The following is a 15481-nucleotide window of genomic DNA, read 5'->3' on the forward strand; positions in this document are numbered from 1 at the left end:
CGGGTGTCCTCAAATTGTGCCCCTTCATGCAGGAGCTTCCTCCAACTGGGTTCCTTCTGAGTGAGGGTCTCCCAGGTGTTGACATCTATGGTACATTTCTTGAGGGAAGTCTTCAGGGGATCTTTGAAATGCTTCCTTTGTCCTCCCCTCTTCCTTGAGCTGGGTGAAGACGATTTTCTTCAGCAGTCGGAACTCAGGCATACTGGTTGGTTCAGTGGTGTTGGTTTCAGGTGAGGACGGCCTTGATGCTGGTGCTATTTGCTGCCTCAAGGTTGCTGATGTTATTACACCTGTTCCCCCATCTCAAATAGTGTCAATGGCACTTCTCAAAGGCCTTGAGGTGGCATCAATATGTAGTCCAAGTTTCAGAGCCAAATAGGAGATTCAGAAGGATGACTACCTTGATCTTGGTATCCGCTCAGATGTCACAGTCATCGAAAATTCTCATCCTTAGGTGTCCAAAGGCGGTGCTCACAGTTTGGTGCAATGTTGAATCTCTATATCAATGTCCACCTCATATGAAAGGTAGCTTCCCAGGTAAGGGAAATGCTCTATGTTTTGGAGGATTTCTCCATTGGTCTTCTTATAGGGATGACCCAGAACTTGACCTGTGAGGGGTCAGTAAGGGAGACCAGTGCTTCTGTAAACTGCTGCAAAGGCGTTCAGTGAGACTTGAAGATTCTCTTCCGAGAGAGCAGAGGTGACATTGTCATCCATATACTGAAGTTCCACAAATGAGGCTGGTGTCATTTTCTTCTTAGATTTCAACCTGTTGGGGTTGAAAAGTTTTCTCTCCACCCTGTAGGCAATGTCCATACCACTGGGGAGCTTGTTCTTGACAAGATGAAGAATGGTGGTGATGAAGATTGAAAAAAAAGATTTGCGGGGGTGGGGGGGCGATGACATATCCCTGCTTGACACCTGTCTTTACCTCAAAGGATTCTGTCATATTACCATCGGTAAGGACCATCGCCAGCATCTTCTTGTGGAGGAGACAGAGGGTTTTGATGAATTCCAATGGACTGCCGACATTATATAGGGTCACTGCTGTTTGTGGTACATATGAATTATTTACACTTAAATATGCACAGGATTATTAGGAAATTTGCAGATGACACAAAAATTGGCTATGTAGTTGATAGTGAGGAGCATGTCTGTTCACTGCAGGAAGATATCAACAGTTTGCTTGAGTGCATGGAAAAGTGGCAAGTGGAGTTCAAACTGAAGAAATGTAAAGTGATGCATTGGGAGGCCAATCAAAGCAAGCCAATACACAATAAATGGACGGTATCGAGAGAGGCAGAGGAAGTGAGAGACTTTGGAGTGCTTGTCTACGTATCTCCTCAAGATAGCAGGACAGGTAGGCAAGGTATAAAGTAGACACAAAAACAGAAATTGCTTTGGAAACTCAATAGGTCCAGTAGCATTTGTGGGAAGAAAGCAGAGTTAAAACGTATTGAGTCTGATGACTCTTTATCAGTTGAGTTGTGTGTTCATGTGTTCTGATGAAGAGTCACCAGACCCAAAATATTGAGTCAACTTTCTTCCTACAGATGCTGCCAGACCTATTAAGTTTCTCAAACAATTTCTGTTTTTGTTTCAGAGCTCCAGCATCCACAGTTGTTTGTTTTATTTTATTAAAGAGGGCATATGAGATAGTTTCCTTCACTGGATGAGCTATTGAATATAAGAGTGGAGTAATAATGCTGGAACGTTATAACTAAATACTGGTTAGGCCATCACAGGAGATTTGTGCATACTTTTGGTCAAACATTACAGGAAGGACATAATTGCTTTAGAGACAACAACAGGGGAGACTTGTAAGAATATTGCCAGGGCTTGAAAATTGCGGCCATAAGTAACAATTGGACAGATGAGGTTTGTTTCCAAGAGGATGAAGATTATTTACTGAATAGAGGAATAAAAGTAATAAGGAGCAGGGAAGGGATTGTTCTAGCAGGTTTCAATTGCCATGTCAATTCTCGACTTCATTCCTCATCTGACTTGTCCCTTTAGGATGCTGACAGATTTGTTCCGTGCTTGCAGCTTAAATGTGATTTTTTGGTTCAGATTTACCAATCCGAAGCCGTGGATTTAATTACAGGTTCTGCACATCAACAGAGCTGCGATCAGAATCACTCTTCAGACGCCCCGCCCGGTCAGCCCGCCTGGCCCCGCCCCATAACTAGACGCACCCACCTTTGGCCACGCCCCACGCCCCCCCCATGTCAACGGCTCATGACGAGTTTCCTGGGCGGGCAGATGATTGCGTATATCCGCCTTTGGCTCCGCCTCGTGCGTTTGTGAGTAAACGGTAACGGCGGTGGAGTTGTCTCAGGCCGGTCCCTCCGTCGTGTTTATACTACCCCCTGATCTTCTCCTGCTCCGGCCTAAGCCTCCGTGTTATCCTCGGCCTGTTCCACCATCCATACTCTGTGCTGCAGTTTGAGGTGAATGTTTCTGCAGGAGCTTTGCTGGAAAAAGGGGGCCTTCACCTGGTGAAGTGCGGCCCGGAGGGCAGGAGATCCCCAAAACACCCTGGGGGGGCAGAGTAGGCCGTAGAGACCTGCCCCCCACCCCCCACCTCAAAGCCGGCCTGGGCGGTGGGGGGGGGGGGGGGAGGAGGGCTTAAAGACCTTGCCCCCCCCCCCCCCCAAAAAAAAACTAGCCTGGGTGAGGGAGAGTAGGGTGTAGAGACCCCCACCTTTAAAACCAATCTTTGGGGGGGTGGTGAGGTGTAGAGATTTCCCCCAAAACCAGCATGGAGTGAGGTATAGTGTTTTCCTTCCTCCTGCCCACACCCACGTCCAGAAGTGGATGTGACCATATTCCCCTCCTCTTTCCCGCCCCAACTCCCAAATCAAACCAGGACAGGGTATAGTCCTTTACTTCCCCCAGGCAGCCCAGGGGAGGATATAGATATCATTTGTTAACCAATCCAGAGGGAGAGTGTAAAGGCACCCTCGGCCACCAATCCATAATCAACATCAAACTGTAACGGGCTGATGTGAAGCTGACCCTGGGAAACTGCACCAATTTTAGTGAAGATGAGCCTGAACAGTTCTCAGTAGGAACCAAGTTGTGTTGTCTTTTCCTATGTTGGAGGGTTTAGAGCTTGTGTGTTGGGAGTTTATCTTGCCCCATGTATCGTCAATCCACGTGAGCCATGGCTGGGAATAGTGGCAAGTTGACAACATCAGGGCCCAGATGTAAAAGTTCACTTTTCCTCTCTATTGGGAGTTATTGGATAGTGAACAGGGGTGCAAACTTTGATATCTTTACCACCTTCCAATCCATGAAACACTAAAATCACTAAAACTAGAACAGAATTAGTCTGCTTAGTGGGAATTGAACCTGGTCATTTGATAAATTAAGTGAATGGGCAGAAGAGTAGCCAAGTATTTTGATTCAGGCTGGTGGGGTTTCATCTACTTTGAACCTAAAAAGGATAAAATGGTATCTTCTGAATGCTGAAAGGCTAGAAGCAGTAGAAATCAAAGCAGGATTTGTGAACATTAAAAAATGTTGTGTGCAAGTACAGAAAACAATCAAAAAGATTAATGGAATGCTGGTATTTCTATTTAGAGGCCCAGAACAAGAGGAGACAGAAGTTATGGTTCGGCTGTGCTAAAGCCTAGTTTGATTACACCCTGAGTACTGACAGCATTTGTGGACACACCCTTAAGAATGCTTGGACTCCAAAGGTTAAATTGCAGTGAGGGGTTAAACAAACTAGAGCTTGCCTTGAATTTACAAGGTTAAGAGATGAGATGATTGAAATTTCAGGGTATTATGGAAAATAGGTTGGTAAAGACAAACTATTTTTACTGCTGAACAAGTCTAGGAATAGGGGCAGTATCCAGAATTAGAGGCAGACTTTTTGAAATGAAATTAGGAAACTATTCTGCATGATAGAAATTTAGACTTCTGTAAACTGCAACTGAAATTAGGTTAAATAGTTTTGAACCTGAGATTGACAAAATTGTCAATCAAAGGTCTTCAGTGATCTCTATTCAACAACTTCAATTGCTGTTAGTTGATTTGGATCCTGGATCAAGTGCAATCTGAACAGATTTGAGAGGCTAAATGACATTTTCCACTAATTGGTTATGTAGTTTCTATTCAGTGTGGTGGTCACGATATGAAAGTGAAAGGGAAACTGAACTACTACAAGTTTGTTTCATACGCTACAGCAGTGACTGATATTTGTATTTTAATATTTCTGCCTGTATTAATGGTGCAAATGCAATGAAAATTTTTCTGTCTTTTTGAATGCAAGTGTTTTTGATCTGTGATTAAGAACTGAACTGTTGAAAGCAGATTTGAAGTTGGGTGTGGAATGGAAATAGTGGTTGAGTTAGCAACAGTCACATTAATATCTCCTGCCCTGAATAACCGGACTTATAAATTGTAGAAGTGTCAATTACTGTTGACAGACTTGCTCCTTGACGAGAGACTTGCATCACAACAAAAAAACATTGCAAATGTAAGCAGACCTCATCCAATTCTGCAACTACATACCCCTCAATTCATCACATGAATGGCAATGGTTCAAGAAAGCATTTCACCACCACCACTTTCTCGAGGACGTTGTAGGGATTAGCATTGACTGCTGTTGCTAATAATGACCACACACTCTAATTAAATCAGACAAATTAGGAGCCACATTCACCCGCTGAAAATGAGGCTCAGAAATTGCAATGGGAAGGAAGAGGGATTTGAGAGGAGCCTGAAATCAGTTATAAAGAAACAAAGGGATGAGATTTCGAGGGAAAGTTATTTATTTGTTTTCTTAAAACTGAGGTGTAAGAGTACAAGCAACATTCATTTTTAATTTCTGATTTTGATCCATATCTAAAGACAGTCTTAAGTTTCGCTTGTGTTCCTCCTGTTGTTAGAACCAGCAGCCGTATCTGCACTATCCTTGTGCTGCTACTATTCTATATAGCATAATGTTTGTTGCTAAAACAAAGGTTACAGTACTCTTGGTCTCCTAATGAAATGCCACTGTGGAATTGGGGAGAAGGTTGCAAGTGACAGAATGGTGATAGAGTTCCAAGTCAAGATGGAGAGGAATTTGTAGGAGCCAGTATTCCCATGTGTCAGCTCCCATTGTCTTTCTACATAATAGTGGTCATTGGTTTTGGATGGTGATGTTGATGTGTTCGAGCTGCACTCAGCAGGGCAAGTGGATTGTATTCCATCAGCTCACTCCTGACTTGCGCGTTGTAAATGAGCTTGCTGCATTTGGTAAGGACTGCTTCAGTATCTGAAGTTGGGAATTGTGCTGAACATATTGCAATATTCAACCACCCCACCTCTGACGTATGATGGAGGGAAGGTCATTGAAACAGCTGGAGATGGTTTAACACAAGACACTACCCTGAGGCACTCTTGAAGTGATGTCCTGGAGCTGAGATGATTGACCTCCCACGACTGCAACTGTATTCCTTTGTACTAGGTGTGATTCTAACCAATGAAGAGCTTTCCAACTAATTCTCATTGATTCCAGATGTGTTAGGGCTCCTTGATGCCATACTTTGCCCTTGACATCAAAGCAGCATTTGACAATCATTGTCACTTGCTGCCTTGAATTGAGCTGTTGCCTATGTTTGGATCAAGGCTTCAAATAAGTCAGAAGCTGATTGAACCTGGTGGTACCCAAATTGTGTCTCTGAGCAAGTTAGAGTTGAGCATGTGCTGCTTTGTTAGTACTGATGGCTCACTGAATAGTTGGGTTGGATTTTTCCTGCTTTATGTAGACAGGAAATAGGATGCTAATATTGTAATTCAACTGGAATAACTTAATGAGTCAATTACTCAAGGTTCTACTTTATGCTTTACTTTTCTTCAAGATGGCAGCAGAGTAGAGAGGCTGAGTCTGGGATTCGCCTACTCTCGTCGTCTCTTTCTCTTTTTCCTTTTTACTTTTTGTTTTTTTCTTTTTGCTTTGTTTTCTTTTAAGCCTGGAAAGGTTGATGTTGGAGGCCTCTGGCAATGGTGGCATCAACGTTAGGATGAGCCAGACATGACTACATTCTAGCTTGGGGTGTCTCGGTAAGCAAGAAACAGGTCTTGGGCTGTCTCCGCAGGCCTGGACTCACAGGCTAGGCCAAGGCTTCAAGTGCGCAACTAGGCCCAGGTGCCTGAAGGAGGAGAAAGGCGGTCTCGGCCCAGCATGGTGGTCTTGGTGGAGGCTTCTAGCCTAGTATCCAGCTGTGGTCTTATCCTGGCTGCGTCTTCAGCGTATTGTATTGTTTTTAAATTGGCTTTCCTCGAGCCCAGGAACTGTTAACCAAACTGTGATGAACCTGGTCTTAATTTTAGTTCATGTATGACTTCTGTCATTGGGGTGAGTTATAAAACTTTTCACTGTATATTTCAAGTAAAAGTACATGTCTGTTCTATTCTATGCTTACTGATTGATTGAAACTGCTATATTCTGCCACAATGAAAAGGTTTGTATTTAGGGCATGGGACATTAATGGAATTACTACTTAGAGTTAGTATGAAGTGCTATATATGACATGGTGCAATTCAAGTGAGACACTAGATCCTTCCACAAGTTGGGGCTGGTAGTCACACAGCTTCAAAATCATCTCCATTCTGAAATATGAAAACTTTTGTAATTGTCCATTTTCTTACCTTGTGGGATACAATATTGTACAATGGTTGTAATTTTAACTGGGTATGCAGGGTTAAATGTAAAGTTCATTAAAGGTGACACAGGTTATATAATCAGATCAGCAACTAGATCTCAACATTTTTTTAGAACAAATCCTGTGAATAGAAATTTTGGTAGGTATGTTAGATCTTTTGTTTACCAGTTTGCTTACACTAACAGATCAGAAAGGTTAATCTTTTTAAAATCAAAGATTCTTTATAATGTCAGAATGGTTTTGAAATTTATCTTGGGTAGAAGTAGTCCAGTGTTTGTGTACGGTTGAGTTTCAGGCTCTCTAGCCATGCTTTCAGTTGTAGTCAGATTTCAGCAATGTAGGCGCTAGCTTGTCACCATGGTTCTGTGATTAGGGTTGGTTTGCTACTCATCGTCAGGCTTTGTAGCTGAAAAGAATTTGTGATCCTGGTTTCTATAGCTATGGCTTTTCCATGTCCAGAAGTGCTTTCGTGCACAACTGGGACAGTTTTTTTTCCCCCACCACCAAATCACCTGTTTCAATTAATAACCAACTTGCATGAAAAGCCCTCTAAGGGGCACTGCAGTTCTGTGGCTAGACTTTTTTTGATTTTCTAATCAACTTGTTCAGAGATGTTACTACGTACCTCTAGAGCAGGTAGGATTTGAACCGAGGCCTCCTGCCTGAGGTAGGGGCTCTACACTGTGCCACAAGAACTTTCTTCTGTAGCTATGACTAGATTTGGGTTCTAATCAGTACTGTAATTGCACCTTAGTGCACAACCAACTTCATTGAATCAGATTGTATGTTCTTAAAACACAACCAGACATAGGGTATTTTTGAATGTATTCTTTCTCATGTTTTGAATGTATTGAACTTTTAAAGAGTGCTTTGACTGCAGTGGAGGTGGTGATGAAACTGAAGGCAAACTGGGCAAGAACATAGCACTCCCTTTTCCCTCTTCTCATCTCCTCCCCTCCCCTCCCCCCGCCCCCCCCAACCCTTGTTATTCCACCCTTAGGCTGTTTCTCTTTATCCCCCCAACCCAAGCCCTGTTTGTAACATCAGCTTTTTATAAGATGCAATTTATCCGCAGAATGCAGAACTGGTTTTGGAGGGTTAAGTTTTATTGTGATTTTGTTTGAGGAACTGAAACTATTTCCTGTGTGCTTTCATTACTTCCCATCTTTACGATTGGTCTCATTAATCTGCAGCTGCAATGTAGGATAAGAGAATCCAGGAGAATTACTTGTAAGGGAAAAGCTGGAGCACCAATTTATACAACGCTGTTGAATTCTTCAACAGTCTTGAGAGTTATCTCAAAGGACACTGCACATATGTACTAAAACATCCTCCTTCTTTCTCATCTCCAGGTGAAGCCATTTGAACTGACAACCACATTGCTGTTGTGTTTGGTGAAAACTATACCTCCTATGCCTGAACGTATACTGTGACAGAAGAGGTCACAGAATGAGTGGACAGCGGGTTGACGTGAAGGTGGTAATGCTGGGAAAAGAGTTTGTGGGAAAGACTAGTCTGGTGGAGAGATATGTGCATAATCGATTCCTCAATGGCCCATATCAGAATGTGAGTATGAATGAGATAGGCACTCCAGATAATGTTTATACTGGGATGCCTTTACCTCTGCGCAGTTTATCTGGATAAATGTGCTATCAGAAATGCTGTTAATGCAAAGCTAGTGCCCAGTACATGGCTGATTGGCAGCAGGCTAGGGAAATTACCTAACTAAGCTGACGAATGACTGGTAGAAAAGTATGAAGTCATTGACATAGAGATAGCAAGAACTGCAGATACTGGAATCAGAGTCAATATGGTATGGAGCTGGAGAAACAAAGCAGGTCGGGCAGCATCAGAGGACAGGAAAGTTGATGTTTCAGGTTTACACCTTTCATCAGGACCGAAATGTTGGTTTTCCTGCTCCTCTGCTGCCTGACCTGTGTACCTCCAGCTCCACAGTGTTGACTCTGACTCCAGCATCTGCAGTTCTTGCTATCTCCAAGCCACTGAAAACCCTACTGTGAGGCCTCTTCCAAGGATGCCAACCTTGCAGTTGTTGTCCTCCCTACAAAAAGATCTGTGGATTTCTCTCCCGCTGCAACCCACTGGCGATCTCCTCTGCCCTGAAGCTCTTCAACCACATACTAAAACAAACCTGTTACTACAGCCATGTCTCCTTTCTCAGTACCTGCCTACACAGCCTCAGTCCTGATGAAAATCACTATGCAGTTGTGATATGTAAAGCATCGTATTGCAAGTGGACTTGTGAATTTTTTGTGCCTAGTCCCACAGATGCATTAACTGTTGATGCAAACTTGATGAATTTGAACTCAAATTCTTCTGTGCTATGTAAGTCAAGGAGGTATTAATCCATTTAAAATATCAAGTTGGTGCTTCTGTTAACATAAACAAAATTTCTCCATCTGCATTGTTATGTAATTGCAGGCTACAAATTAGTATCTTCCACTACAGAATGTGTCTGTGCCTATATTAGAAAAGACACTATCAATCTTTCAGGGAGGGTTTGACTAATCTAAACTGATTTTCCAAAACCGAAATAACAGCAACCAAGATGAAAATCCTAAAATGTTGGATGGTCACATCCTTAGAAATATCTTGAGTACTCGATCGCACGTTAACAATTTCTGCTTCCGCAGTCAGCAGCTTCTACATGCTGTAAGGGTACAGCCAGACAGAATCAGAGTGGACATGTTACCATAGAAAAGTTATTAATGCTGAGATTAAGTAATCTGGTCTTCTAAAAGCATTTCAGCTACAGTATTAGACATAGCTTTCAGTTATTCAAAGTTGCAACAGCATTGATGTAGCACTATTAATTCAATAAAACCTGTCTGGGCACTACAGGATCCAAATCAGACATAACTGGTGCTTCTGGGTTACTGTTATTTTTCTTGAATGTCAGTGATTAGTAATTGCAATTGTAGCAGTTAATCCAAGGTGGAAAATTCCACTTCTCTCTCCCACTTCCATACTCTGTGAAAGTAAGGCAGGAGAGTTATTGCATTGTAATTTGTCATTATTTGTTTTGTAGCTATGATGGTGGTTCAGAGTCTGGTCCATTCAGATTTTGCTTCCCTGTATTCACATTGATTTGTGAAGAAGTAATTCTGCTAGCCTGAAACATACCTACTTCAAGCCATGTTAAAATCTACGCCTACTGACTGCAGATTCTTTGCTTTGAAAAACTCCATGGTTGCAGTATGGGACCGAAGATTTCTGCAGGGCAGGGTTACAATCCCAGAATTAGCTGATAACCAGTAGTGGATTCAGTTCACCCTTAGTTTCACTGCATAACACTGGTTATTACTTTGGAAAGTGTCAGTTGAGGGCTTCCATAATTGGGAACTTGGCAAGTCATTAAATTTTGGGGTGGGCAGTAGATGTGCCTTCATGTTTTGGAGGGATTAGGAAGCTGCAGTCACTGTTTAAATGGAGTCTGGATTACAGTTACACAGTTTGGCTCATTCAGCACAATCAGGGCTGAATCAGCTTTTTTAACGAAGTGCAAAATATTGGAGAGCTTTCGTAAAAGAGTTAAGCATTGCACTGAAAGCAGTTCAGAGAAGTTAACTTCTCAGGGCAATGCTGTTAGTTCAAAACTTAAAGCCTAGCTGTTAACTGTTCATCAGCATTAATGGATCCATTCTCCATGGCACCATTTTTAACAATGTCCACTTGGCAACCAATTAATGTTCTGCCTGAATGCATACATGCCAGTTTTCCACTGGTATTGCTGTGAAGCATCCTGATAAGTGCAAGATGTAAACTTTCAACAGTGTCATTTCTTTCAGCTGTGCATTGTGTTTACAAAGATACAACTGATTTTATTGATACAGATGCTGAGGGGGTGCTTCATTTTGTGGGGGAGTCTCAAACTAGGGTGCACCACTTTAAAACAGGGGCCCTTCGATTTAGGACAGAGAAGTCCATTGTGGAATTTTCTTCCTTCTGTATGAACAGTGGAGGCTGATCAGTGAACATCTTTAGGCCAAAGTTAACAGATTTTAGATTGCTCCCCTATTTTATATCAATCGGAAATTCAATTAAGGCTGCAGTCAGATTTGCTGTGATTCTATTGGGTGGCAAGTTCAAGGGGTGAATGGCCTACTTTTATTTCAAATGTTCCTATGCACGAACATGGGACATAGGTCGATGTTTTGTTCACTTTTTAGCTTTTGTTTAAAAATCATTTGGTCAGAATGAGGCTTTGCCACCAAATTGGGAATGTCTACTTACTAAATTTGAAAAAGATTTGATATAAAACTATTAATGTCATTTAGAAACTGGGTAGACTATGAAATGGTTTTATAGTCACTGATTTTTAAAAAATCTGTGCTGACTAAAAATGCTTCTGTTGACACATCTTTTAAATTCATTCATGGGACGTGGGTGTCACTGTCAAGGCCTCCATTTATCTGTCCTGAGGGCCATTAAGAATTTACCACATTGCTGTGTGTTGGGCTCGTGCACCCGACCAGCTTAGGATGCCAGGTTTCCTTTCCTGAAGTACGTTAGTTAACCAGATGGGTTTTTACGACAACTCACGTTGGTTACATGGTGATCATTAGGATTTTTGCAGATATTTAGTGAATTTAAATTTCACAAGCTCCCATGGTGAGATTTTTACTCATGTCTGCAGAATATTAGCTTAAGGTTCTGGGTTACTACTATAAGGAATGCTTTTTCACAAAGGGGGAAAATTTGCCATTTTGTTGAGTTAGATCACCCAATTGTGCTGGTTTTCGTTTTATTAAGAATCTGAATTCTTAAGTATCCAAATTGTGGGTTTTGGATGCAAGCTCCCCATTGCATCCAAAGTAGAACCTTAGTCCATGTTTAGTTTCTCCTAAATTGTTCATGTTTAGGAACATGATCAAAAATTGAAAAGCTCCAACTTGGCATTTACTGCTTTAAAGCTGCAAATGCCAGTTTTGTCTGACATTCACACTCAATGGCAAGGGGTGAGTGGACCTCTGATAATAAAGAAATAGAAAAGTGTTGACATTGCTCCAATGCATCCCAATTAAATGCCACAGGGAAGCCAAATTTTTGGCTTCTTGATCAATTAAGGATGTCATTGACATAAGGAACTAACTGCCATTCATTAATGTTTCTATATGTTTTAGTGAGTTATATTTAGGTCAATTATTTGGTTCTTACTGCAACAGTACAGAATCGTCAAATCATAGAATTTTACAGTACAGGAGGAGGCCATTTGATCCATCATGGCTGCACCAGCTCCCAAAGAGCTTCCCAGCAAGTCCCATTCTCCAGCCCAACTCCGTAGCCCTCTAACTTTATTCCTTTCAAATATATATCCAGCTTTCTTTTTGAAACCTCATGGAATCTGCCTCTATCGCACGCATTCCAAATCTGAACGACTCTGAAGAAGTTTCTCCTCATCTCGCTCCTAGCTGTCTTGTTGACAGTCTTGAAATTGTGACTCCTAGTTACTGACATACCAACTAGTGGAAACAGGATATCCTTCTCTACCCTGTCAAAATTATTTATAACTTGAAACACCCTAATAAGGTCCCCTCTTAATCTTCTCTGCTCCAGGGAGAATAAGCTCAATTTCTGTAATCGTTCCTTGTACCTAAAGTCCCTAATTCCTGGTATCATTCTTGTAAACTGCCTTTGCACTCTCCAGGGCTTTACCATCACTAAATGAGATGCCCAGAAATGCATACACTGCTCCAAATGTGGTCTAACCAATGATTTTTAGATGTGTAGTATCACTTCCTTGCTTTTATACTTCACACCTCTATTTGTAAGCCCAAGGATCCTATAAACCTTTTAACTATTACAACCTACAATGCTGCCTTCAGAGAATTATGTACTTGAGCCCCAACCTCTGCTCCTTTATTCCCCTCAAAGTCATACCACAGAGGCTGTATTGTCTGTCCATATTCTTCTACTTAAATGTGTTGCTTCATATTTCTCTGCATCGAACTTCATCTGCCAGGTGTCTGCACATTTGTTCTTCAACTTGTCAATGTCCCTCTGTCGCTCAGGGTCATCATCACAATTCTCTGTTCGCCCCAGTTTAGTTACTCTGCAAATTTAGAGACTTTGCCCTCCACACTCCCCTCCAAATTGTTTATATAAATCGGAAAAAACAAGGCTCCCAACACTGAGGGGAACATCCCTTTCAACTTGTTTCCGGTCTGAGAAATGCCCACTTATACCCATCCTCTGTTTCCTGTCTTTTAGCCAACTTCTAATGGTTGCCAAAGACCCATCAATCCAAAACATTTCTAATTTGCTAACCAACCTACAGTGTGACACTGTACCAAATATTTTCTGCAGATTCCAAATATAAACGTCCACAGTTCTACCCTCATCCAATGCCTGTCACCTTTTCAAAGGTTTCAATTGAATTTGTCAGACGTGACCTTGGAAAAACTTGTCTGTTTAGTATTAATTTATTTTTCTGTGTATGTTTATATTATCCCATGTTGTGTTTACCCACGAGCTGCCCCCTTCTTAAACAACAATTTGACATTTGTAATCCTCCAATCCCCCAGGATTGTGCTCTGATAGGCCTGGAAAATTTCTGTCAACGGCTCCTTGATTTGCTCCCTTACCCCTCTCGGCAATCTAGGATGCATCCCGTCTGGTCCTGGCAACTTCTTTACCTGGAGTGCTGCCAGCCTTTTTAGCACCTCTTCTTTATCCATCACTACATACTGTTCAGTTCTTTTTTTAATTGGCTTATGGGATGTGGGTGTCTTTGGCTGGGCCAGTATTTATTGCCTGATCCCTAATTGCCCAGAGGGCAATTAAGTCAACCACGTTGCTGTAGGTCTGGAATTGCATGTAGGCCAGACCAGGTAAGGATGACAGATTTCCTTCCCTAAAGGACATTTGTGAACCAGACAGGTTTTTCTCGACAATCTACAATTGTTTCATGATCATCATTGGACACTTAATTCCAGATTCTTTATTGGATTCAAATTCCACCTTATGCCAAGGTAGGATTTGAATCCAGGACCTCAGAACATTAGCTGAGTTTCTGGATTAATAGCCTACCAATAATACAACTAGGCCATTGTAGTTGCGCAACTCCCATATTTTCAACTGGGCCATCATCACCGTTTTGTAATTTGGTAAAGTCAGAAGCAAAGTACTGATTTAGTACCTCCGCCCTACTGTTTGTTTCAGTGAGCAGCTCATCCTGCTTGTTCCTTGTGGGCCTCACTCTGTCCTTCACTGATCTTGTACTCTTAATACGTTTGAAAAACATTTCACAATTGTTTTAGTGCAGCCTGCCATCCTTTCCATCTGCTTCTTCAACTTCCTATTCCAGCTTTAGCTTTTGAGGTTCTCTTCCTGATTTGTACTGCTGCTGTCACCACAGTAAGCATCATATGCTTCCTTTTTCTTCCTTTTCTCATAAGTATCCTTAGTCGTGCAGAATACTGTAGCTTTGGGTATCCTGTATTTACTTCTCATTGCTGTTTCTCCCTTTGCATCCTAATTCATCTTGTTTGAAAGTCTCCCATTTGTCGTCATCTATTTTATACATCAAAATATGTTTCCAATCAACCTGCACCAGTTTGACTATTAGACTCCTAAAATCTGCCTTTTTCCAGACTGGGGTCTTAATCCCTCACCAGTTTCTATCCTTTTCCCAACTTTATAGTATCTTGTTATATCATCGCTATTTTCCAAATGCACCCCCACTGTAACATTCTCCACTTGGCCTGTCTCATTTCCTACATGGTGTCAGATCCAACATGGTGTCCTCCCTGCTACGTCTGGAAAGTACACCTGTAAAACATTGCAGGAAATTCTCCCCTTTTGTGCCTGGACTCTGCCTTTTTCCCAGGATAATTGAAATCATCAACTATCACAACCCTACTTGTCCTGCGTATTTCCATAAGCTGCCTACAAATGCTCTCTCCTACATCCTCCCACCTTTTTGGAGGTTTATAATAAATACCCAACAAGGTAACACTTCATTTAATACATAGATTCTAATTCAGGAACTGTATCTCGCTCAAGGGCAATGATACTATCTTTGACCAAGACTGCTGCAACCCAACCTGTTTGTACTAAAAGATGTAAAAACCCAGGATTTTAAGTATCCAGTCCTGTTTTGGCTTTGAGCCACGTTTGTCAATGCCAGTCTGTTGTATTCCCTGGAGCAATTTCTGCTTTCAGTTCCTCAGTTTTGTTCACCATACTCCTGGCATCTCTATACATACAATTTAACCCTGCCCTTATCTCTTTCTCAGCCATGTGGAAGGAAACCATTTCCTTGTTCACTGTAAACACTCAAGCCTTCCCTCACTTCCTTTTCCCTGTTCCCATCTTCTCCCTTTTGCCCTCACTGGTACTTCTAAAACGGACTTATTAGTCAACCCTGCCTCCTGTGCCTTATCAGTTTACATCAACCCTCACAACATTATTTAGTCTCAGCAGGAGATTAGTTCCACTTCTGCTCAGGTGAAAATAATCTCTTCTGAGCTCAAAGTGATCCCAATGTCCCAAAGTGTACACCCCTCCCTTCTATGTCATCCCTGAAACCACACATTTCCCTCCCTGATCTGCCTTTGCCTAAGTGGTGAAGCTTGTGGCACAGGTAGTATTTCTGAGATTACTGCTCTGGAGGTCCTCCATTTTAACCTACTCCTTAACTCCTGAAACTGATCCTGCAAAGACCTCCAAGCTAATCCTCTGTCACTGGTTCCCACAAGAGCCACAGTCACTGGTTGTTCAGTCTTCATTTCCAGAAGTTTATCCAGCCTTATGTTCTGGACCCTTGCACCTGGGAGGCAGCAGATCATAAGGACCCTCAA

At 42.0% G+C, this 15481-nt stretch overlaps 1 protein-coding gene across 2 annotated transcripts in view; it reads left to right on the top strand.

The window, feature by feature from the left end:
• The first annotated feature begins 2184 nt into the window (after positions 1–2184).
• Positions 2185–15481, top strand: part of rab24 (RAB24, member RAS oncogene family) — a 29692-nt gene continuing 16395 nt past the window's right edge. The window contains exons 1-2 of one of the 2 annotated variants that reach the window (XM_048603743.1): positions 2185–2303; positions 8012–8225. In XM_048603743.1, coding sequence (XP_048459700.1) covers positions 8109–8225 — 117 coding nt within the window. In that variant the 5' untranslated portion in view covers positions 2185–2303; positions 8012–8108. Of the gene's footprint in view, positions 2451–8011; positions 8226–15481 lie in introns of both variants that reach the window. The other variant, XM_020533415.2, reaches the window with a different exon arrangement.

The sequence above is a fragment of the Rhincodon typus genome, chromosome 12 (assembly GCF_021869965.1).
Source record: "Rhincodon typus isolate 14 chromosome 12, sRhiTyp1.1, whole genome shotgun sequence".
Taxonomy (NCBI): Eukaryota; Metazoa; Chordata; class Chondrichthyes; order Orectolobiformes; family Rhincodontidae; genus Rhincodon; species Rhincodon typus.